The 25,023-nt window shown below is 45.0% G+C and overlaps 1 protein-coding gene across 1 annotated transcript in view; it reads right to left on the reverse strand.

Annotated features, from left to right (window-relative positions):
* Positions 1-25,023, reverse strand: part of PDGFRL (platelet derived growth factor receptor like) — a 75,628-nt gene that overhangs the window by 47,020 nt on the left and 3,585 nt on the right. Inside the window, exon 2 of the mRNA XM_019953588.2 lies at positions 7,840-8,137. Within this exon, the coding sequence (XP_019809147.2) occupies positions 7,840-8,137 (298 nt within the window). The remainder of the gene's footprint in view (positions 1-7,839; positions 8,138-25,023) is intronic.

The following is a 25,023-nucleotide window of genomic DNA, read 5'->3' on the forward strand; positions in this document are numbered from 1 at the left end:
CCGGGGAACCCAAACACTGTCTCCTGACTTCTGGTGTATGTCAGGCACTCTTCAAGGTGCCAGGAATCTGAGGATGAACCCATCAGATGTAGGATTTACCCTCAGCGGGCTTAGGATTTCACGGGGGAAGAGGGACACAGGCTCAGATTTCAAAGAATTGCTCAATTAAATCAAAGTGGGAAAGGCATGTGGAAACTTACCTGGATCCTCCGTATCAGAAGCCACATCAGCGGTGCACAGTTCCCTGACTTATACTACTCCTGGTCAGAATGAACTGTTCCAAAAGATCACTTGGATTATTGTACGTAAGAAATATGCGTTGCCTAGTAACAATTAGGTACAACTTATTGAACATTATAGAAAATGGTCGGAGGAAATGAAAATGTTCCTCCTGCCATGGACAGAGGAGCCTGGTAGGCTGCAGTCCATGGGGTCGCTAAGAGTCGGACACGATTGAGCGACTTCACTTTCACTTTTCACTTTCATGCATTGGAGGAGGAAATGGCAACCCACTCCAGAGTTCTTGCCTGGAGAATCCCAGGGACAGCGGGGCCTGGTGGGCTGCCATCTATGGGGTCGCACAGAGTTGGACACGACTGAAGCGACTTAGCAGCAGCAGCACTGAACATTTACCATTGGGCCAGGCAGCATTTGGATTTCGCAGGTGGCGCTAGTGGTAAAGAACCCACCTGCCAATGCTGGAAACACAAGAGACACAGATTCAGTCCCTGGGTTGGGAAGATCTCCTGGAGGAGGGCATGGCAATCCACTTCAATATTCTAGCCTGGAGAATCCCCATGGACAAAGGAGCCTGGTAGGCTACAGTCCATGGGATCACAAACAGTTGGACACCACTGAAGCGACTTAGCATGCAGGCAGCATTTACAAAGGATAGTATTAGTTCCCCAGGGCTTCTCAGGTGGCGCTAGTGGTAAAGAATCCTCCTGCCAATGCAGGAGGCACAAGAGACGTGGGTTCAATCCCCAGGTTGGGAAGATCCCCTGGAGGAGGGCAAGGCAACCCACTCCAGTATTCTTGCCTAGAGAATCCCATGGACAGAGAAGCCTGGTGGGCTATGGTCATAGGGTCGCAAAGAGTTGGACACTACTGAGTGCATGCGCGCACACACACACACACGATATTATTTCCACATTCCAGATGAGGAAACTGAGTTCTAGGGAAATTATTGATCAAAGATCACTTTGCAGGTTAGTGGGAAAGGTGGGATTCCAATTCAGCAGTGCCTCAGCCCGATCTGTTTTCATAACAAGCTCCCGCTTCTGGTCAGAAGACTAAATGAGGGCAAATGTGGTAGCCTGCAAACTTGGTTCCAGAAAGCCACCCAAATTGGTTAAAATGACCAGGCTTTCACAAAGCCGGAAAGAGCTCACTCCACAGGGAAAGAAAACACAGGTTGAATACCTCTCTATCCAAAGGCACCATGTCCCGGGAAAGATGTCAAGAGCTGATTAGATGAATCTCTGGTGTCAAATAAATCGTGATTGTGTTGTTGTTTGATACAGAGGTCTGACTCAATGTTTTTCACATTTTTCACATTTTTCCATAAAGTCCTTGGGGGCCCACATCTGTCTTTACTTTCTCATAAAGCCCTAACTGTGTTTTGAATAAATCCTATTTAATGTGAAGTCAAACTTGGTTTTTTCAGCTCCAAGATAGTTCTCTTTGATTTAGATTCATATTTACTTCACTTTGAGTCCTTAAAATGTTTTCAAACACATTTTGGCTAATATAACTTTGAAAATACTCTTAGAAAACATGAAATATTCAAGGGCTAAATCACTGAGGTTTAGGATAGTTTGTCTAAGTCAAAGGCTAGCTGTTCAGAAAAATTTAAATCAGGTCAATTCTGGTTTTTTAAAAAAGTGTGTAAGTTTGACTTTGGTAAATTAAGTCATTTAAAAGATATATGGTAGTAAATCTTGGCTTCCCAGGTGGTAAAGAATCCACCTGCCAATGCAGGAGATGCAAGAGATGTGGGTTTGATTCCTGGGTTGGGAAACTCCCTTGAAGAAGGAAATGGCAACCCACTCCAGTATTCTCACCTGGGATATCCCATGGACAGAGGAGCCTGGCAGGCTACAGTCCATGGGGTCGCAAAGACTCAGACACTACTGAGTGATTGAACACATACATACACAGAGTAAATCCTGCCAAATCTCTTCCAAGCAACACACACACACGTGTCAATTGTGGAAATGAAAATGAGAATAACTATCTCATTCTCTCACCCTCCACTCCTTGTCTAACCCAATAATCTTTCAGGAAAAACACTACATGGTCATACCACATGAAGCCAGAAGGGTATCTTCAGAATAAAATGTGAAAGACGACTTAGTCCAAGAGGTTAGACAGATGGAGAGATATTTCTTATACACATGCATTATTTATTCTCCAAGGTATGTGTGTGAAAAAAAGGAATTGTCATTCAGTTATTCAATAGATAAAGCTAAATGCCAAGCACACAGCTAAGTCTCAGTGAAAAACACAGATTAAAAAAAGGAGATAAAAGTGTGAAGAGGATTGAAAAAAAAAGGGCACATCAGGGGCCATGAGGATATAAACCCAGGGAGGCCTGACATGAACTTCCCGGAGGAAATCAGCCAGGTGAAGAGGGGCCATGAGTGGTCCAGCCCATGAAAGCAGCAAGTTTTAAGCCTCCAAGAGATTGGTACATTTGACCACGTCACAGGAACTTGGACCAATGAAAACAAAGACACTAATCTAGAGACGGGGGTGTGGTGGGGGGATCAGGGAGGGTCTCAGAGTCCTGTGAGGATGTTGAACTTCCTCCCCAGTGGAGGCCCACTGAGTGTTAAGCAGGGGATTGTCACAATCAGACGTGCATTTTTTAAGCCTCACTCTAGGTGCAGTGAGGAGGATGGTGGAGGACCAGCCTGGGTGTGGTTACTGCAAGACTGGTGGTGATGAAGGGTAACGTGCCTGGGACTGGGGTAGTGACACCAGAGATGGCAAGAGGACAAATGTATGGCTCCTAAGAAAGTGGTGGTATTCCAAGCATCTCCTCTGACCACAACAGCATGGAACTAGAAATCAACCACAGGAAAGGAAATTAGAAAAAAATGATCACATGGAGACTAACCAACATGCTACTACAAAACCAGTGGGTCAACGAGGAAACCAAAAAGGAAATTAAAAAAATACCCTGAGACAAACAACAGTGAAGACACCACCCAAAATCTACGGATGCAATAAAAGGAGTTCTTAGAGGGAAGGTCATAGTGATACAGGTCTTCACGGGAGAAATCTCCAACAACTTAACCTACCACTGGAAAGGGCTAGAAAAAGAAAGACAAGCAAAACCTAGAGTCAACAGAAGGAAAGAAATAATAAAGATCAGGGAGGAAATGAAGAAAACAGATTTAAAAACAGTAGAAACAAATCAATTAAACCAAGAGCTGGTTCTTTGAGAGGGTGAACACAACTGACAGCTCTGTGATCAGACTCACCAGGAAGAAAAGAGAGAGACCCAAAGAAGCAAAATGAAAATGGAGCACAGAAAAAACCATAAGAACATACTGTGACATATTTGACAACCTAGAAGAAATGAAAAAACTTTCTAGAAACATACAGCCCACCAAAATTAAACCAAGAAGAAATAGATAATTTGAACAGGTCAATCACTAGAAGTAAAATAGCATCTGTAATTTTTTTCTTTTTTTATAATTCCCTATAAACAAAAGCCCAGGGACAGATGGCTTCACAGGTGAATTCTACCAGGGATACAAAAAAGAACTTACACTGATTCTTCTCAAACTCTTCTAAACGACTGAAAAGGAGGGAACACCCCCCAAAACATTCTATGAAGCCACCACTATCACCCTGATAAAGATACCACCAAAACAGAAAATTATGGTCAATACCTTGATGAATATTGTTGCAAAAATTCTCAACAAAATATCAGCAAACCAAATTCCACAACATATAAAAATATCATACACCATGACTATAAGGCAAGTGCAGAGACAAAGAGAATGAGCCGAGCGGTCAGGCAAGAAAAGGAAATTTCTTAGAGGGAAAACGAGAGGGTGACTGGCCCTTGAGAAGAACCAGTGTCCTCCCTTTCTGACGGGGTCTTTCTTATACCCCGCCAGTGAAAAATCTCTGAAGGGGTGGTTAATTTTTAGCCTGTAGCTGAATCCTGCAATCACGTGGCTGGAGGTCTACAATCTGGTGGTCACATAGCCTTGAGAAGGTAGGTGCCAGGGGGAAAATAGAATGTTGTTTGGGCAGTTTGGTCAGTTCCAAGGGTCACTGTGACTTTATTCAACATAACGAGCCATTTCAACTATGAGCCCCCACGTGGGTCCTATCAATGACCAAGTGGGATTCATCCCAAGTTCACAAGGATGGTTCAATACATGCAAATTAATCAATGTAATATACCTTGTTAACAAAAGAAAAGTAAAAAAAAAAAACACACGATCATCTCAATAGATGCAGAAAAAGCCTGACAAAATTCAACATCCATTCATGATAAAAATTCTTACCAAAGTGGGTACAGAAGGGACATATCTCAACATAGTAACAGCCTTTTATGACACACTCACAACCAATATAATGCTCAGTGGTGAAAAGCTGAAAGCCTTCTGGCTAAAATCTGGAACAAGACAAGGATGACCATTCTCACCAGTTCTATTCAACACAGTATTGGAAGTCATAGCCACAGCAATCAGACCAAAAAAAGAAAAGAAATAAAAGGTATCCAAATTGGAAAGGAAAGAGGTAACATTGTCAGTATATTCAGATGACATGATACTAAGTATAGAAAACACTAAGGACTCCACAAAAAAACTGCTAGATCTAATAAATGAATTCAGCAGAGCAGCAGGATACAAGATTACCATTCAGAATCCATTGCCTTTCTTTACACTAACAATGAAATATCAGAAAGGGAATGTAAAAAAAAAAAAAAAGCCTTTAAAAATCATACCAGGACTTCCCTGATGTCCAGTGGTTAAAAAGCTGCCTGCCAATGCAGTAGACTCGGGTGTGCCCCCTCGTCTGGGAAGACTTCCCGTGCTGCAGGGCAATGAAGACTGTGCCCCACCACTACTGAGTCTGCATGCTGCATCTCCCGAAACCCGCGTGCCTGGAGGCCGTGCTCTGCAACAAAAGAAGCCACGCACCGAGAAGCCCACATATTGCAACCAGAGTAGCCCCCACCCGCCAAAGCCAGAGAAAGCCCGCATGCAGCAACGAAGACCCAGCACAGCCCCAAATAAATAATTTTCAAATAATCATACCAAAAAATAAAATAAAATATCTAAGAATAAATCTGACCAAAGAGGTGAATGACTTGTACAAGGAGAACTCTAAAACACTAGTAAAGGAAATTAAAGAGGATTCAAAGAGATGGAAAGATATCCCACGCTCTTGACTTGGAAGAATATTGTTAAAATGGCAATACTACCCAAATCAATCTATAGATTTAATGCAATCCCTACCAAATTACCCATGAAGTTTTTCACAGAGCTAGAACAAATAATCTCCAAATTTATATGGAACCATAAAAGACCCAGAATTGCCAAAGCAATCCTAAAAAAAAAAAGCAGGAGGCATAACTCTCCCAGACTTCAGACAATACTACAAAGTTAGAGCAATCAAAACAGTGCACTAACTCAAAAAGACACATGTACCCCAATGTTCATTCCAGCACTGTTTACAATAGCCAGGACATGGATGTCCCTCAACAGATGAATGAATAAAGAAGATGTGGTACATACATACAATAGAATATTATTCTGCTATAAAAAGGAAAGAAATGGAGTCAGTTGGAGTGATATGGATAAATCTAGAGCCTGTCACACAGAGTGAAGTCAGCAGGAAAAAAACAAATATCATATACTAATGCATAGTTATGGAATCTAGAAAATGGTACTGGGTAAGCCATTTTCAGGGAAGTAACAGAGGTGCAGACACAGAGATCAGAGTTATGGACACGAGTGGAGGGGGAGGAGAGGGTGGGAAGACTTGAGAGAGTAGCACTAACATATGCACTAGTGTGTGTAAAAGAAAGAGCCAGCGAGAAGCTTCTGTATAGAGCAGGGAGCTCAGCCCAGGCTGCGTGATGACCTAGAGGGTGGGATGGGGGTGGGGGTGGGGGGTAGACAAGAGGGAGGCTCAAGAGGGAGGGGGTATACATATAGATATGGCTGATTCACATTTTACAGCAGGAACTAACACATTAATGTACAGTAATTACATTCCAAATTTAAAATTTTTTTAAAATAAAAACCACCATATGATATTGATACAAAAACAGACATATGCATAAAAGAAATAAAACAGAGAGCCCAGAAATAAATCCACACACCAAGTTGAATTAATCTTGACAAAGAAGGCAAGAATATAAAATTAGAGGGGGAAAAAACATCCAGTCTCTTCAGGTGGTACTGGGAATGTTGAATAGCTGCATGTACATCAATGAAGTTAGAACACACCATCACACCATGCACAGAAGTAAACTCAAAATGCCTTAAAGACTTAAACATAAGACATGACACCATAACACTTCTGGGTGAGAGCATAAGTCACGCCAATGTTTACTCAGGTCAGTCCCCCAAAGCAACAGAAATGAAAACAAAAATAAACAAATAAAAGATTTAATCAAACTTGCAAACTCTTCCATAGCAAAGAAAACCATTAAAAAATGAAAACACAACCTAAGGAATGGGAGAAAATATTTGCAAGTTATACAGCCGACAAAGGCTTAATCTCCAAAATATGCAAACAACTCATACAACTCAACAACAAAAAGCAAACAACCCAATCGAAAACTGGACAGAAGATCTTAATAGACATTTCTCCAAGAAGACATACAGATGGCCAGGAGGCACATGAAATGATGCCCAACATCACTAATTATTAGAGAAATACCAATCAAAACCACAATGAGGTACCACCTCACACTGGTCAGAATGGCAATCATTAAAATGTCTACAAATAACATGTTGATATATGATAGAAAACCACAAAATTCTGTAAGGCAATTATCCTTCAGTTAAAAAAATAAAGTGGCAAAAAAAGTCTACAAATAACAAACACTGGGGTGGGTGTGGAGAAAAGGGAACCCTCCTGCATTGTTGGTGAAAATTTATGTTCAAAAGCAGTTCATCTCTGGTCAAATTCCTCATAGCAATCTCCCCTTAATCGGTTTTTTATCACAATTACTTTAACAATAACATGAAGCAAAGAATCCATTATTTTTTCCAATATGAATTCTTAAATGTCTACCTCTATACATCACAGTTTCAACTATCTGTCATATGGCTTCCTATAACAGTTCATTGTTTAACCAGTGTTGGTAGAATTTGCAATAATTTTAATGGGGTGAAGAAATAAAATCAGTGGCTTTTGCTCACTGAGCTTCTGTTTTTATAAACCACTAACACGAAATGGTAGATGTCAGACACAATGTGATATTAAACAAGAGTATGAAACCAAATCCCTAACCCCAAAACAAGTTGAAAAAATAAAAAGGCCAGCTTCCCTGGTGGTCCAGTAATTAAGAATCCACCTGCCAATGCAGGAGACACAGGTTCAATCCCTGGTCCGGGAGGATCCCACAGGCTGTGGGGCAACTAACTCCAAGCAACACAACTAGCGAAGACCAAGTGCCCCAGAACACATGCTCTGCGACAAGAGAAGCCACTGCCATGGGAATCCTGAACACAGCTAGAGAGTAACCGTACGCAAGGCAACTAGAGAAATCCACACACAGCAGTGAAGACCAACGCAGCCAAAAATAAATAAATAGATGTCTGTTTTAACTATTGCTACAACAAATTTAAAGCTTACCTGAGGCGGGTGTCCTTAAAGGTGTCGAGGTATGCAGGATAGCTCCATCCGATTTTATTTCCTTTACATCGAAGCTCCAGAGTTTGCCCTGCCACCAGGCTCAGGGTAGCAGCGGGTTTCTGGAAGCGACCTTTATCCATCATTTGCGTCATTATAGACGGTGTCTTTGGCGTTGGATCAGCAGAGTCCCTGTCCTTTATCTTAGGAATTTTGGGCTTCACTTTTTTGTTGGTAGGCTTGATCCTGTTCTCTCCTGGCTCCTTTGGGCGCTTGTTCTTGGGAGGATGTTGGCCAGTAACTGGTACAAACGTGAGGAGAGAACAAGTGGGCATTGGTGGCCAACAGACCGAGAGTCTTCAACCCCCCAAACAGATCACTTTTAATACCTTTTTCCTCTTAAAGTTATTTTGGGGGAATAATCATTATTTTCTTGGTTCATCCTTTAGATTTAAATCAAATAGTAAAAACAGATTTCAGCTTCAAAGGTTTTGTTCAAATTCAGCAAAATATTTCACATATGAATGAACACTCACACTTCCCAACAAAACAGCCTTCCCCTGCAGCTCACACTCAGCCTCACTGCCTCCAAGGTGCTCCCCCAGAAGGGCAGACCCACAGCCTCTCAAGGTCTGTTTCTGGTCCTTGGCATCTCAGTGCTGTCACTGTTCATTTTGAACCCACTCTTAAAACTCAGGAATATATCGTCTCCAGGAAGCAGAGACACAGACTGCACTCCAAGTGCACTCAGAAAATTTCAAACCATCACGAACTTTCTTCCAAATGAATTCATACAGTGGCGTCTGTGTGTGTTAGGATGGTATCCATGTAGGATACAAGGCTTAGTAAGAAATACATACTAACCCTGTGCTCTTTTAAAGCATACATTATATACATTATTAAAACTCAAAGGGAACTGCAGCCATGGTTTAGAACTTAGCCGACAAAAATATATTAGGGGGAGGAGTATTTTATCACCCACATTGTTGAGAATTGCTGGCAAACGGTGGTAAATAAGAACTGACCGCCTTTGAGTCATTTTTTTTTTAACTTCTTATTTTGTATTGGTGTATAGGCGATTAACAATGTTGTGACAGTTTCAGGTGGACAGCAAAGGGACTCAGCCACAGATATCCATATCCACACATCTCCCCCAAACTCCCCTCCCATCCAGGCTGCCACGTAACATTAAGCAGAGTTCTCTGTGCTATACAGTAGGTATATCCACTTTAAATATAACAGTGTGTTTTGAGCCGGTCTTCTTACTGCTGTTTTCCCCTACTCTACAGACAATGCTGCCTGCCCTTGGAATGATGCTGGGTTCCAGAAATCTCACCTGTCCACCCAGCCCACCTGGCCATGGGCTGTGTCCACCCAGCAAGGAGGATGAGACTAAGCGATTTGTTTGCCCCACCATCTGAATCAGCTCCAAGGTGACCTCGCTGTAAGTCCACAGAATTATAAAATGTCCAAACTTACAGGATCCTCAGAGATCATTTAAGGTTCTTATGTTACAAATTTTTCAAAAATAATAAAGGAGGCCTTAAAAGTTACACACATCACAGAAAGCTGATTAGGGGTAGAACATGAGAGTAAACTCAGGTCTCCTGACTCCCGTTTCACTACCTGTAGATAAAGAGTCTGTAGATATTTTGAACAGACAACTATAGAAATCTTGGCTAATTGAGGGAATTATGGGGCATTTTTATAAAATGGGAAAATGTGATAAATCAGGAGAAAAAATGTTTGCCTTCTTTGATGTTCGTACTTCTTTATCTAATACTACCTTGGTTTACAAAGAGCTTGGGGGGTCAAGAGTACAGACAGTCAAATTGGGATCAAGAGGTGGAAAAGGCGAGGGTTGCAAGCTCTTACATCAGAGGGCCCGGCAGGTAACAAAACAGGTGAGGGGTGGGACCTGCTGAGACCATGTCCTCCTGAAGGGGTAGCTGCCAGGGAGCGAATCCAGGGTCACAGGCCGTGGTTTCTCAAAGGATGGCAGAAATGCAGGTGGCCTGACTTATAAATATCAGAAACTTGGTTCTTTAGACACTTCATATCTCTATCTGTGAGGTGGGGAGTCAGCTGGTGGTCTTCCTTGGAGGGATGGGGGTGACCAGGAGGGGCCAGGAGAGGGACCCTCTCTGGATGCGGGCTGCTTACGTGGGTGTGTGCAGTTGGTGAGCGCTGCATGGAGCCATGCACTTATGAAAGGGTTCAAAGTGCTAGCCGCTCAGTCGTGTCCAACTCTTTGCAACCCCATGGACTGTAGCCCTCCAGGCTCCTCTGCCCATGGAATTCTACAGGCAAGAATACTGGAGTGGGTTGCCATGCCCTCCTCCAGGGGATCTTCCTGACCCAGGCATCAAACCTGGGTCTCCTGCATTGCAGGATTCTTTACCATCTGAAACTCCAGGGATGATTTGTACCAAAAACTCAGCTGACATGGACTCAACTGTGCGATGATGAACGTGGCTTCTTCAGCATGCTGCCTTTTGTAACAGGAGCCCTTTGACCTCCACTCCTGGTTCAGCTTAGCCCAGACTCTGGAACTGACCCCACTGCAAGCTTGGGCTCAACATCCTGCTCCTCGGCTCGCTGCCTTCCTTGGGCTCAGCTGCCTTGCTCTGAACCCACTGTCCCATCCAGGACTCCAGGTTCACCTCTCCTTATCCCGGATCCAAGACTCTTCTTATTCCCCATCCTTCCTCCACTCTCGTTCCTCTGGATCATGGACCCTGCTGTGCTTTCTCCGTCTTTCCAGGGAACAGAGCTGTGCCCTTAAGCCTTCATCTCCAAGGCACACCCCAATACCAGCTGTTGAACCTGCTGTTTGTCAAGACTTCTCCAGACCCTACGCATATGTTTACCCTGGGATTCTCATGACGGATGGGGGTGGGCAGGGCCGCCCATGTACACATTTCCACAGCCTCCCAGAAGGAAAAGTGTAATTGTTGGGAACATATTAGACCTACAGAAATACACTAGTGCAGCAATAGCAATTGTGAAGCATAAGCCTCAGTGTTGCAATAGGTGAAAGTCACTGTCTTTTTCTTAAGGCAGAAAATAAAAGCTTACCATTATGCTGCCCAAGCCATCTGTGCCCTGCAGGCATTGCCACACTATGCCTCTGAGAGTCAGGGACCTCTGTATTGATATCTGATTTGGGGTGTTTTCTTCATCATGTAACAGGAAGTCAAGGTATTAGAAATAACAATTGTGTGTACATTCCAGAGAATTTAGGCAGCCCATGTAATCTGCCTGATTCTAAGCCTCTCAGATCCTTTGTGGTGATGTTATTCAGGAACATTTGATCAGTGTATTATCAGTATACCTTTAAATATGTGCTATCATCCCTGAAAAATCATTTGACCTCTTGACCAAAGAGCCCCATCCATCTATCCAGCTGTCTGACTGTGGAATCGGTCCATGATTGGACAGTGATGACTCTAAGGTCAAGGAGACTAGTGGCCCCACGGAGAAGCCCTAGGACTGAGTGACTCCCCAATTCCAAGTCTAGCTTTTTTAAAGAATATGACTCTTCAGGATGACTATGTAAATATTTTCTAAAGGCCTAAAAAATATAAGAATTTACATTGTAGACATGAGACCGGCTGAGACCTGGGGCCCTCAGCAGCCGCGCTGCAATGCTTGCATCTGACACACCTCCCCTCCAGCAACCAAACGCAAAGAAACTGTACAGGACTAAAAATAACCGTGTGCGTGGGCAGCTGGGACAAGTTCTGGACAAAAGATACAAAGGCAGCAAAAAAGCCACTTTTGAAGAACCTGGAGCCAAAGCAGGGCAGTGCGCATGCCCCCTGCACATACCACCACCTAAGGGGCGGGCAAAACACCTAAGCTACCCCTCCAGCCCAACCCCTGGATGCACCCCTACGCTCACCCTGTACAAGGAACGCACTCACCCATCCACCTCCACAGGCAGCGAGTGAGCAAGGGAACCTGCTGCTGTTCTCACTTCCAGCTGCTGCAGCAGGGGCCCCAGTAAAGCCTTGCCTGAATTTTTTGTCTGGTCTCTAGTCAGTTTCTATCAACTGGGGAAGACCAAAAACCCTGGTTGGTAACAGACTTCGAGACACTCAACATGGGGTACTTGTCCCGATCTGGGAGGGGCTCTGGGCACCTCCGGGACCACTGAACACAGCTTCTCTGTCTTCCTCCCTAAGACCTCACCCCTGCACTCCCGTCGCCCCCTCCATCGTACAAGCTTCTAGTTTGTGTCTTTAAGTTTTGTGATTGGGGTCTTTGTTTGTGAAGTTAATTCCAACTTCTCCTGGAATTCTCTGCTGACATTGTATTTCGAGGCTGAAGTTCTCCACTGTGCCCACAAACAGCCCACACTGCTGGAGACTCCAGCCTTAGGTGACTTGGTGGCATTTTTAAAGAACAAAAAGAAAAGACAGGAGCTTGCAATGTCCCTTCCTCTGCATTTGCAACTATTCCTGCCTGAGCTCTCAGGAACTATCTGATTCATCTGTGGTCTCCCAGACTAAGGGGAAAAAGGCGGGGTGGGGGGGGGCGCATTTTCAGTTCAAGCAAGAAAACACTGAGATCTCTGGTTCTGTCTTTATGTAAAAATCAACTTGCAAATGAGCTGCATTTAATTGGCATCAAGGAAACTAAGCACTTAAATACCTTCTCAGAAACACAGAAGAGGCTCACCAGAAAATTTTGGGTTCATGTGATCTGGAAAATATTCAATATTTAATTAATATCTGGTATTAAAGCTAGCTTAAGCTTATGGATTTCATTAATACACTCTAATGACTTTAGAGTGATCGACATTAAGTATAGTACTTTTATTGTACCTAGGGCTACTGAAAGTCAGTAAGTGCATATTGCTTTTGTTATGAAATCTGTCAACAGGGAAGTCAACCTGATACGATTAAATTTTTAAGTAAGTGTAACTGGGATAAGAACTCTAGTAAACTCTATAGCAATAAGTATATTTTGGAAATATCCATCTAAAACAGTCTCTCCAAATTTTGGTAAGTTGAAACCAACTTAAGTTAAATGATACGAATTCATTGAATACCCAGGCCATTTGAACTAAGATAAAATATTAGGGACATTATTGCTGAACAGGTCTAAATTTTCCCCCTTCTGTCTTGTTATTAGAGAGAAACCAAAGACGTTTGGTGCCACCTCGAGGTGTCCTTTACTAACCTCAGTTCAGTTCAGTCGCTCAGTTGTGTCCGACTCTGCGACCCCATGAATTGCAGCACACCAGGCCTCCCTGTCCATCACCAACTCCCAGAGTTCACTCAGACTCACGTCCATCGAGTCAGTGATGCCATCCAGCCATCTCATCCTCTGTCATCCCCTTCTCCTCTTGCCCCCAATCCCTCCCAGCATCAGAGTCTTTTCCAATGAGTCAACTCTTCACATGAGGTGGCCAAAATACTGGAGTTTCAGCTTTAGCATCATTCCCTCCAAAGAAATCCCAGGACTGATCTCCTTCAGAATGGACTGATTGGATCTCCTTGCAGTCTAAGGGACTCTCAAGAGTCTTCTTCAACACCACAGTTCAAAAGCATCAATTCTTCAGTGCTCAGCCTTCTTCACAGTCCAACTCTCACATCCATACATGACCACTGGAAAAACCATAGCCTTGACTAGACAGACCTTTGTTGGCAAAGTAATGTCTCTGCTTTTGAATATGCTATCTAGGTTGGTCATAACTTTTCTTCCAAGGAGTAAGCGTCTTTTAATTTCATGGCTGCAGTCACCATCTGCAGTGATTTTGGAGCCCAAAAAAATAAAGTCTGACACTGTTTCCACTGTTTCCCCATCTATTTCCCATGAAGTGATGGAACCCATAGAATGCTAATGTAGCAGACAGTTCATGGTTGCTTAAGGAAAATAGGATGTATATCTCAGAACAGAAAGTATGAGGAATAGAAATGTATTTTGTTGAAAGAAAAAAGGATGATTTTTTGGCTATTTCTGAATGGGGAGGGCTTCCCCGATAGCTCAGTTGTTAAAGAATCCACCTACAGTGCAGGAGACCCTGGTTCGATTCCTGGGTCAGGAAGATCTGCTGGAGAAGGGATAGGCTACCCACTCCAGTATTCTTGGCCTTCCCTTGTGACTCAGCTGGTAAAGAATCTGCCTGCAATGTGGAAGACCTGGAGACCTGGGTTCAATCCCTGGGTTGGGAAGATCCCCTGGAGAAGGGGAAAGGCTACCCACTCCAGTATTCTGGCCTAGAGAATTCCATGGACTATACAGTCCATGGGGTCACAAAGAGTCGGACACGACTGAGCGACTTTCACTTTTCACTTTTCTGAATGGGGAAAGAATAAGAAACAAAGTATGACTACAGAAATGGCAGGAGGTTTGCAGAAGAGGAACACTGAGAAAAGAATTTTGTATGTGGTCAGAGTCTCCTAAGGTTGGATTAAGTTTAATCAGGTAAACGGATTTTTCTAATAGTAGGCTTATGCAGGACTGAATTTGGCTTCTCTTTCTCATAAGAGAACAATGTTTTCCTGGCGTACTCCTTTTGATATCAGACTGTGTGAGTTTCTATGCCATTAAGTGATCGGTATCTACTTTAAAAAAATTTTTTCCCCCATCTTAGCTCACAGAATAAGCATTGCTTCACAGATACCTATGATCCTATCTGATTGGGTGCTTTAAAACTTTTAAAAATTTCTGACAGACTAACCCAAGGTCAAATACAAAGTTCTTTTGACCTCCAGCTAACTTTGGGGTGCTTCAAAGGGCTCCTGGAACTTCCCAAATAGAGATCCTAAACTAATCGGGTTATTCTGTGAGGAGAGGTTTGCCAGGTTCTCAGAGAACACAGACAAGCTGAGGGATGAAGCTGCCAGTCTGACGTTGGCATTCACTCTCACCTGGCAGCCTGCTGCTGCTTAGTCACTCAGTCGTGTCCGACCCTATGTGACCCCACAGCCCCGCCAGGCCCCTCTATCCATGGGTTTCTCCAGGCAAGAATACTGGAGTGGGTTTTCTTGCCCTCCTCCAGGGGATCTTCCTGACCCAGGGATTGAATGCACATCTCCTGCTTGGCAGGTGGATTCTTTACCACTGAGCCCCACCTGGGAAGCCCCCACCTGGCAGGACATCATGGTTATTCTGGCCCACTGTTGTACCTCGGATAAAAAAGAGCATATACTGAGAAAGGCCAGGGAACACACAGTTGGCCTCCTGGCCCCCAGTTCACACTGGTCACCAAATCCACCAGGCGGGTGGCAATGCCATCCCAGAGCACAACTCACACCGGGACTATGCAGATCATGCAGGCCGTAGCTAGGATGAGACATGATATTACTTGTCTATCAGAAGGAATGAAAAGGAGTATGGTAAAACCTGTAGATTATGGTAAGGTCCAAGAGGTTGCACAAGAAAAAACGAAAACCCAGCAGTCTTCCTGAGCCAGGCAACAAAGGCATTCAGGAAGGACACCCACACGGACCCTGAGTCCACAGAGGGGAGGAAACCACTGGCCATGCGTTTTATCACCCAACCTATGCCTGATACCTGGAGGGAATTACAAAAGCTTGAGACTGGGCCCCAAGCCCCGCTGTCAACCTTGGCAGAGGAGGCCTTCAAGGTCTGCACCAGCTGAGACTTAAGGGAGGAAGGAGGCCAGGAAGGGCAAGAGGCTAAGAAAGGAAACTCGGCTTCTGGCCTCTCTGATTCACCCACCACCTCCAGGAGACCCTGGAGGGCCGAGAAGGCTGGAGAGACCACCAAGAAGCTGCCTGGGCCCAAACCAGGGCACCTTTTGTCAGCAGGAGGGGACCTGGAGGGGGGAAGGTCCTGAGCACCCCCAGGGGGTGCCAGAGGAGCCACCCCTACCGGCCCAGCTCCAATCTCTTGGATGAGAACTCCCCGCACACTAACCAACGGGGCTGGAGCGCCTGCCGGGCTCCAGATTCCACTCCATCCATCTTCATCACTCCAGCTTAGCCTCGGGTGTTGGCAGGCAGGCAGAACTGAATTTCCTGCAGACACTTCTCTGTTCTGACTTGGCTGGCCGGCTTCCTCTCCAACCATGACAGGAGCTGATGGATGGCCTAAGGCAAGGTGTCAACTCTTGCCTGCAGGATCAGGTCTATTATTAGTAGTTACAGTTAAGTCCACACAAAGTCGTATCTGACTCTTTGAGACCCCATGGACTGTAGCCCACCAGGTTCCTCTGTCCGGGGAATTCTCCAGGCAAGGACACTGGAGTGAGTTGCCATTCCCTTCTCCAGGGCATCTTCCTGATCTGGGGATCAAACCCAGGAATCCTACTTTGGAGGCAGGTTCTTTACCATCTGAGCCACCAGGGAAGCCCTTTCACACACAGGCAAAAGAGCCACAGTGGACTGCTAAAATCTTTAAAATCATTTTCCAGCTCCTTTAATGCAAGATACAAAGAAGTTTCCTATCCTTTATCTCTTTTCTGTTGAAAGAAATCTAATAGACTTTTCCATCAAAAACTATTATTCTGTCTTAGGATGATTGTTCAAGCTGGTGGCCTCCCCATTTAGTGTAAAAGTGATTTGTTTAGACAAAAAATGAAGTTAAGGTGGCTATGAGCTCAGATATCAGATATACAGTTGTTTACCTAGCTGTGTTAAAGCATATTTTAAACTGTTCCGCATAGTATGACAGGTTATAGACTGCTCTGGTTACCATTTCTTGAATAAATTCCTAAGTCCTTTTTATGAGGCACTGTTACAATAACTGCTGGATTACACAAGGAGAATAACAGTCCTATAGAACAAAGGAGCAGACTGAAGAGTTTTAAAACCCCACATAAGAAGTATATCCCTTACTTTACCAGTCAGTAGCTGAGAAAGGTTCAGGTCCTATGTAACCATCTGTGAGCTTCTCTGTAATCTAGACACGTGGGCAGTACAAGAAAGGAGGGTTAGTCCTGTTACGGTATAGTGTTCAACCTAAACTCCAGGACAGCACGATTATTAGTACTCCTTCTTATATATGGCAGAATGCCCTGTCCTCCTCCTTGGGAGAGATCTGCTGAATAAGTTAGGAGCCAGTATGTTTTTTAGGACAGGGTGAAGTCTGAGGATGTCAAGAATCCGAGCAGAGAATGCATCTATCAGTAGCCCTAGAAGACCCACCTGTTGGGCATCAAAATATTGATGGCAAGACATGAGAGAACAGATGGATCCTGCAGTTTGGGATACCTCAGTACCAGGAAGGGCAAAATGTGATCCCCCCGCTAATAATATAAGGTTAAGGCCTTGGGAAAATACCTCTGGAAGCAACTATATCCCTTAAAGCCTGAGGGGCCCTGAGGGGAATCCAACTGCTGCTCAGCAGATTCCTAAAACACAAGCTCATCAGCCGCGGCCAATCCCCTGCAACACCTCGACCCTCCCTGTTCACAAGCCTAACGGGGAGTGTCGGTTTGTTCAAGATGTACGAGCAGTGAGTGAAGCCGTCATTCCTATTCACCCACTGGTGCCAAAATTGCACACCTTCCTCCCCAAGGTCCAGGAAATGCCCAGTATTTCTAATCTGGACTTCAAAGCTGCATTAAAAAAAAAAAAATTCTCTTTATCTAGACTCTCAATATCATTGTGCCTTTGAATGGAGAGACCCTGACACCCTAGAGGTCAAAGGACGCACTGGTTAACTGGAGGAGGGTTAACAAGATACCAGGCCCCTCCAACGGACGCCTCCAATATTACCTTAAAGGTGTGAAAGTGAAAGTCGCTCAGTTGTGTCTGATTCTTTTCGACCCCATGGACTATACAGCCCATGGAATTCTCCAGGCCAGAATACTGGAGTGGGTAGCCTTTCCCCTTCTCCAAGGGATCTTCCCAACCCAGGGATTGAACCCAGGTCTCCCACATTGCAGGTGGATTATTTACCAGCTGAGCCACAAGGGAAGTCCAAGAATACTGGAGTGGATAGCTTATCCCTTCTCTAGGGGATCTTCCCAACCCAGGAATCAAACTGGGGTCTCTGGCAATGCAGGTAGATTCTTTACCAACTGAGCTATCAGGGAAGCCCACCTTAAAGATATGTGAAACCCTAAACCCAGAAACTCCCAGTGGAGAGTAGAGACTTAGCACATCAGTGTATGGAGACCATAGGACAAACTTACTCCAGTAGGTCTGATCTTCTAGGTGAAACTCCTCACAGCCCTGAGGTCAGATGGTTTACTGATGGCAGCAGTTTTGTAGAAATAGGAACCCAAAAGGCCACGTATGCCACAGTTAATCTAGATGAATAGAATAGGAGCCAAGGCCCTGCCACCCCACACATCAGCTCGGAAGGCTGAACTAATTGCATTAATGAGAGCTTTACAATTAGGGAAGGATAAAAAATTAAATATGTTTACTGACTCCAAATACGGGTTCCACGTGCTACATGCTCATGCTGCCATTTGGAAAGAAAGAGAAAAGTTAATTGCTAAAAATTTCCCCATAAAAGGCTTCCCTGGTGGCTCAGATGGTAAAGAATCTACCTGCAATGTGAGAGACTTCGGTTTGGTCCCTGGGATTGGAAGGTTTCTTGGAGAAGGGAATGGCTACCACTCCAGAATTTTTGCCTGGAGAATCCCAAGGACAGAGGAGCCTGGTGGGCTGTAGTCCATGGGGTCACAAAGAGTTGGACATGACTTTGCCTAAGACACACACACACACACACACACACACACACACACACAGAGCTTCCAACCCAGGGAACAGTAACCCACTGTGGGGACCATCAGAGGGAGGGATCTTTGGGGGCAATGGTAAAGCAGAGCTGTTCAACTGCAAAACAGGCCACTCACCTACAGGAACTTGAACAAGTTTTGGCTCTAATGATTAGCCCCCTGAACTCCCTAGACTCCCCCAGGATCCCCCACAGGAGCAGGAACACGTTGAGAAATGGGGCTATGAGAACGGAAGTGCAGGCTGCATAAAAAGGAGGATAAGGTTCTAATCCCCGAGGCCCAACAACGGAAACTCACCAAGAGCTTGCCTGATGCCACCCCCACGGGAGGGATGCACTACAGCCCTTGATGGAAAAGACTTTTTCAGGGAAAAAGCTGAAAAGAACACTATAACAAGTAAAACTTGCCTGTGATTCATGTGCCACCAAGAACCCACATACCCATCCAATCCCTGCTTCGTCACTCAGGCCAATCCAACACCAAGGGACATTTCCAGGGAGAAGACTGGCAGTTAGAGTTCACCCAAATGCCCCATGATCAGGATATAAGTATTTTCAGGGTGTTCACTGATAATGTCACAGGATGGGCTGAAGCCTGCCCCATCAGATCTAAATAGGGTATGGAAGTCTGTAGGTTTCTTCTAAAAGAAATAATTCCTCAGTTTGGATTTCCAGAGTCCCTCCAGAGTGATAACGGACCTTCTTTTAGAGCCCAAATCACAGAGGGGCTCACAACAGCCCTGGGGACAGACTACAAGTTACATATCTCTTGGCACCCCCAGTCTTCAGGGAAGGTAGGGGGAAGGAACCCTACGTTAAAGAAATCCTTAGCAAAGCTCTGCCAAGAAGCTCATGAACCCTGGACCAACTTGCTTCCTCTTGCATTCCTCATGGTCTGCGTAGCACCCAGGAATGGTCTGAGATTTTAGCCCATTTGAAATCATCTCCGGGAAGCCCTTTCTTACTGCAGACATTCTACTGGGTGGAGGCCTGAACCAGGCCCTGAGATAGACTATTAATCGAGGACAAGTTCAGAAGGCGATCCAGGACTACATCCATGAGACACTGCCAGTTCCCACGAAAACTAGAGAGGAAAGAGCAGTCTTCAGAAATTAACCTCGGGGCTACGTTGTTCTCAAAACCTGGAAAGATGGGTCCCCTGAAGATCAACTACTCTCAGAATGGAAGGGTCCCTACAAAGTAATTGTAGCCACTCCACTGCTGTCAAACTGCAAGGGATATTGAGTTGGGTACACTCGTCCAGGCTAAAGGTTTTACCTCCAGAAACCCCACAGGTCACAACAGAAGAGCAATACACCTGTGAACCAGTGGGAGATCTGAGACACCTACTCAGAAGACAGGCACCGTCAACAGATGAGTAAATGAGGCCATGGGTGGGCTCCTATGAGAAGCCTTAATGGGACTTGGGACCTCTTGTTTCCTTAGCCGATGTGGTTCTTGACAATCATCTGGGCCTCAAGTAACTTCTGGCAGAAGAAGGCAGAGTTAATGTGGTAACTATTGCTTCCTGCTGCATTTGGATCAGTGCAACAGGACAGGTAAAAGTTAATGTTAAGGAAATAGACGCCCAGGCAGATTGGCTCCATAATTTTGGCAGGCGTGATACTGCCTTCCTTGTCTGGTTAACGGTTAAGGCAGCCCAAAGTTAACTTGGTTCCTTCCCTTTCTAGGCCTTTCAATGGCTATCGTTGTTGTTCTCCTTTTAGCCCTTGTTTGTTCAACCTTCTGGTTAAACTTGTTTCTTCCATGCGCTAACGGTTTTAAGTTTGGCTCATGATGGCTCAAGGAGTTCAGCCCATTCCAGTGGAGGGTGGTCCAGGTCCTTAGAGGTCATTGAACTGTCAGTGAGGAACTTCTACACCTTAGGGGTAGGCTAGGGTCTGCGGCCCCATCCAGCAGAAAGCAGTTTCAAACAAGACCTTCAGCCCCTTACTCCTTAAGAATAAGGGTGTAAAGTCTCCTAGAGTTGGGGTGGGGGATGAGACAGACTGGAACCTGGAACCCTTTGTGCAGTGATACAATGCTTGAACCTGGACACACCTCTTCACTCCTTGAGCAGCAAAATACAAAGAAACTGTATGGGGCCTAAAATAACTGCATGCATGCATGCCCAGCTGGGACAAATTCTGGGCAAAAGATACAAAGAGACCCAAGAGACCCAAATGCCACTTTTGAAGAGCAAAAGCAGAGTACTGTGCATGGCCCCTGCCCAAACACCACCGAAGGGGTGGGCAAAACACTTCAGTCACCTCCCAGGCCAACCCCTGACACAACCCTACCCTTAGCCCATGTAAGAAGCAAGCTTAACGCCTTCCCTCACCACCCCCCACTCCTCAGGGAACCAGTCAGCAAGGGAACGTTGTTTGTTCTCGCTTTCCCTGCTGCAGCAGGAGCCCCAGTAAAGCCCTGCCTAAATTTTCTGTCTGACCTCTACTCAATTTCCATTGCTTGGAGAAGACCAAGAACCCTGTTCAGTAACAGATACATAAAAGTGAAAGTTCATTACCATTTTATTTTTGAGATCACGGTATATTCTATAGAGTAATAAATGATAAAAGTTTTTAAAAACCATTAAATATCATTATAGACTTCAGGTCCTAAAGCCATTATTCACTTTCCAACTGTGTCACATTAGGAAGTAACCCTCCTGGTTTCCTCACCTGTAAATTGAGAAGTATATGGTAATAACGACTATCTCGGGGATTGTTTGGGGCATTAAATGTTTAAAATGCTGAGAGACTAGTGTTGGAGACTGTGTTGACCAGCGTCTGCTCACTCGGGGATTGAAATGTATGCCTTGGAAAAGCATCTCCAGCCTTCACAGTAAGTAAGTGCCAGTGAGCAGCTGCCTGTTGTTCTGTGGTTGTCTTGTAATGTCTCGGGTGAACTCCATGATAAGCTTGTGATGGAGGCAGAGAAGCTCACCATTTTCCATAACTTACAGGTGAAAAAATTGAGCTCACCAACGCCAAGCGGCTAACCGCAGGTTACTAAGAAGTCAGTGAAAAACCAGGTCTTGCGTCTTCTCTGGTTCGTGTTGTGGCTTTCAGTTCACTTGAGATTAGCATTTCGCTTTATTTGCATGAATCGCATGCACAGCACTGCTAAGTGGTTTCTTTGTTTGTTAGGTCCTGGGCTTTGACAAGGAGTTCCAAGTCAAACAGAACCCGATGCCCGGGATGAGGGCACAACCCTTCTGGAAGGGCTGGGCATGCTTTTCCAAGGCATACATTTCAATCCCCGAGTGAGGAGACGCTGGTCAACACAGTCTCCAAAATGAATGAGCGTTGCACAGCCAGAGGGACGCAGGACAAAGGACCGTAGCTCTTCAGCATTTGCTGAGGACTGATTGCCATCAAAGCTTATTCAGTGAAGGTGACCTGACTATTAACCTCTAATTTGATCAGATTGTCTGAGAGGAGAAAATAAATTCTTTAGAAGAATCCCTGACATGGACTCGTGTAGACACAGCCATTCACATGAAAGACCTGTCACTGTTCACTTCTCTCTCCCCACGGGCTGGAAGATCTGACCCAAGAGCAGTACCCAAACCTCCACACAATAAATCTGCTGGGTAGCTGAGGGGCTCCCCCAACCAGCTGTATCAACTGAGTACCCCACTCTCATTCTGCCATTCCCCATGAAACACCCCATAGGCACACATATACTTTTCCAAGAACAAATCTGAGCAGTTGAGAAGGCAATGACAGTATGGAGATGAAAATGTAGAACCGTGAGAGCCTCTTTTTCTTACCCTGTCTGGAATCCCACTCCAAAATACCCTCCGGATCATTGCTTAAAGTACCGCTTTCTTAAAAGAGCAACTTCTAAGAATTAGATGCTTCTCTTTCAGGATAAAAAAACCTTAGCTCAAAACATGTTTTCTTCAGAGCATCCATTAGAACACAGTTTATCCCACTTTTGAAAATGAGATGTAATTGACAGCTCAATTGAGAGTATTAGTTTGAGGTGGTAGTCACTAAGTCATGTCTGACTCTTGTGACACCATGGGCTGTAGCCCACCAGGCTCCTCTGTCCATGGGACTTCCCAGGCAAGAATACTGGAGTGGGTTGCCATTCCCTTCCTGACCAAGGGATCAAACCCAGGTCTCCTGCACTGCAGGTGGATTCTTTACCAACTGAGCCACCAGGGAAGCTCCATTAGTTTGCAGTATACAACATAATGATCCTATATTTATATGTAATGCAAAATGAGCAGTCTCTCTTGAACACTCTATTTGCTGGGCTCCCAGGACATGGCGCTGTCTTGCTTCTCTGTCTGGCAGACTCACTCATCCTCCTTTTCAGCCTGATCTGAGTCTAAAGGGCTGAACCCTCACAACTCCTCCCCATCTCTAATGACACTCCATCTCTAAGCAGCCTCACCCGGTCCCCTTGGCACTAAAAGCATTCCTATGCTGAGAGTTCCCTTGTTCCTGTCCTCACTTCGCCTCTAAACCCAGATCTGAATATTCCATTGCTTACTCCGTACTGCCACTCGGAAGGTAAAAGGTGTCTCAAGCTGGACACGTCCGCACTGAACTCCAGATGCCGTTTCAAATTGGCTCCTCCCTCAGTGTGCCTTTATCCGTAAATGGCAGCTCTACTCACCCAGTGGCTCAGGATGTAAAACTCTGAGTCACACACTATTCTCTTCTTTCTGTCCAAAGCCACCTCCATTCCAGCAGTGAATCCTCTGGGCTTTGCCCTCAGGATAGACCCCAAACCCAGTCTCTCCTCCCTGCATCCATGGCAACCACCCCGTTTCAAGTCACTCTCACCTAGACTATTAAAACAGCCCCCTATGCAAGTTCCTGACTTCTATCTAAGCATGCTAACCTTTGGAAATATAAATTAGACCATAAATCCTCTGCTGGAGACCCTCCAGTGACTTGCATCTAATTTAGAATAAAGCCCTACAAGGCGGTTTACACCTCAAGTCCTTCAGCCACACGAACCACCGGGACACCCACTCCCTTGGCTTCAGGGCTCTTTCAGACGTGCAGCCCCTGCTTCCGCTCTCTCAGCCGGCCTCTGACCCTCCTACCCACGCTGCCCTCCTCATCCCTGCGCATCCTCTTCCCTCATCTTACAGGGTGAACTGTGTCCCCAGAAAGATAAAATTGAAGTCCTAACCCCCGGTACCAGTAAATGTGACCTTATTAGGCAGTAGGATCTTTGCAGACATCATCAATTAAGATGAGGTCATTAGGGACAAAAATCTAATCCAAAATGTCAGTGTTCTTAGAAGAAGAGACACACACACAGAGGACAATGCCAGACGAAGACACGCCGAGGGACAGGATGGTCATGTGACAACAGAAGCAGAGGTTAGGGTGACGTGGCTGCAAGCCAAGGAACACCAAGGATCACCGGCCGCAGCCAAAGCTCAGCAGAGGCAAGGGAGGCTTTGACCCAGGGTCTCGGGGGCAGCATGGCCCTGCTGGCACCCTGATTTCAGACTTCCAGCCCCTAGAATTGGGTGAGAATGAACTTGGAGTATGTTAGTTTGTGCTCTGGTACAGCAAGTCTAGGAAGCTAAAACACCCTGATCGCTGATTCTTAACATCCACTGTCGGCTCCTGCAATGTTGCCTTTTCTTCATTACCCGTCCACTCCATTAGACAACGAGCCCCACTAGGTAAAGTCTTCACAGCCTTGCTCAGGGACAGCCATCCATCCCTGAGCTCCTCCTGCTGCTCTGGCCGGTGCACTGCATGGCCCCCGAACTTCTCTCTTTCTTTTCCCTGACCTCAACGAGTTTATCACATCAGAGAAACAGATCCATAAATAAACACCCAAAAGAATGATTTTAATAGAAAGGTGTACAACACACTGCTGTATTTAAAATGGATAACCAACAAGGTCCTACTGCATAGCACAGGGAACGCTGCTCAATGTTATATGGCAACTGGGCTGGGAGGGGAATTTGGGAGAATGGATACATGGATACGTATGGCTGAGTCCCTTTGCTGTCTGCCTGAAACTACCACAACATTGTTAATTGACTATACCTTAATACAAAATAAAAAGTTTTTGTTTTTTTTTAAAAGAAGGGTGCACAAAGTATGAGGAATGTCCATTCACTTAGAGTCATGATAAAGAAAATTAAACTTATCTCTTTTTTATCTCTAAGGGTCAGAGATGACTTTGGATGCTAAACATGTAGGCTAAGATCCTAAATGCTTCAAAACATTCATTATTTGCACTCATAAACAATGAGAATTTTTATGATTCTTTTTTCATTGTAAGGCTTTTTGAACTAGATTTTACTCTTTTCCCAAGGAATAAACTGAGTCACAAAAGTGATAGAGTCCTGGTTAGATAATCATTGTCAGTGTTGGCCCCCTAACTTTCTTAGAGACTTGGCTGTACTGCCCTCACATTATAAAGAATCTCTTTAGTTTTCTCAGAAAGAGAACCTTCACAGGACCAAAAATAAACCCACGTTAGACTGAAGATCTAATTAGAATCAATCGAGGGTCTGGCATGAGATTG

Source organism: Bos indicus, chromosome 27 (assembly GCF_029378745.1).
Source record: "Bos indicus isolate NIAB-ARS_2022 breed Sahiwal x Tharparkar chromosome 27, NIAB-ARS_B.indTharparkar_mat_pri_1.0, whole genome shotgun sequence".
Lineage (NCBI taxonomy): Eukaryota > Metazoa > Chordata > Mammalia > Artiodactyla > Bovidae > Bos > Bos indicus.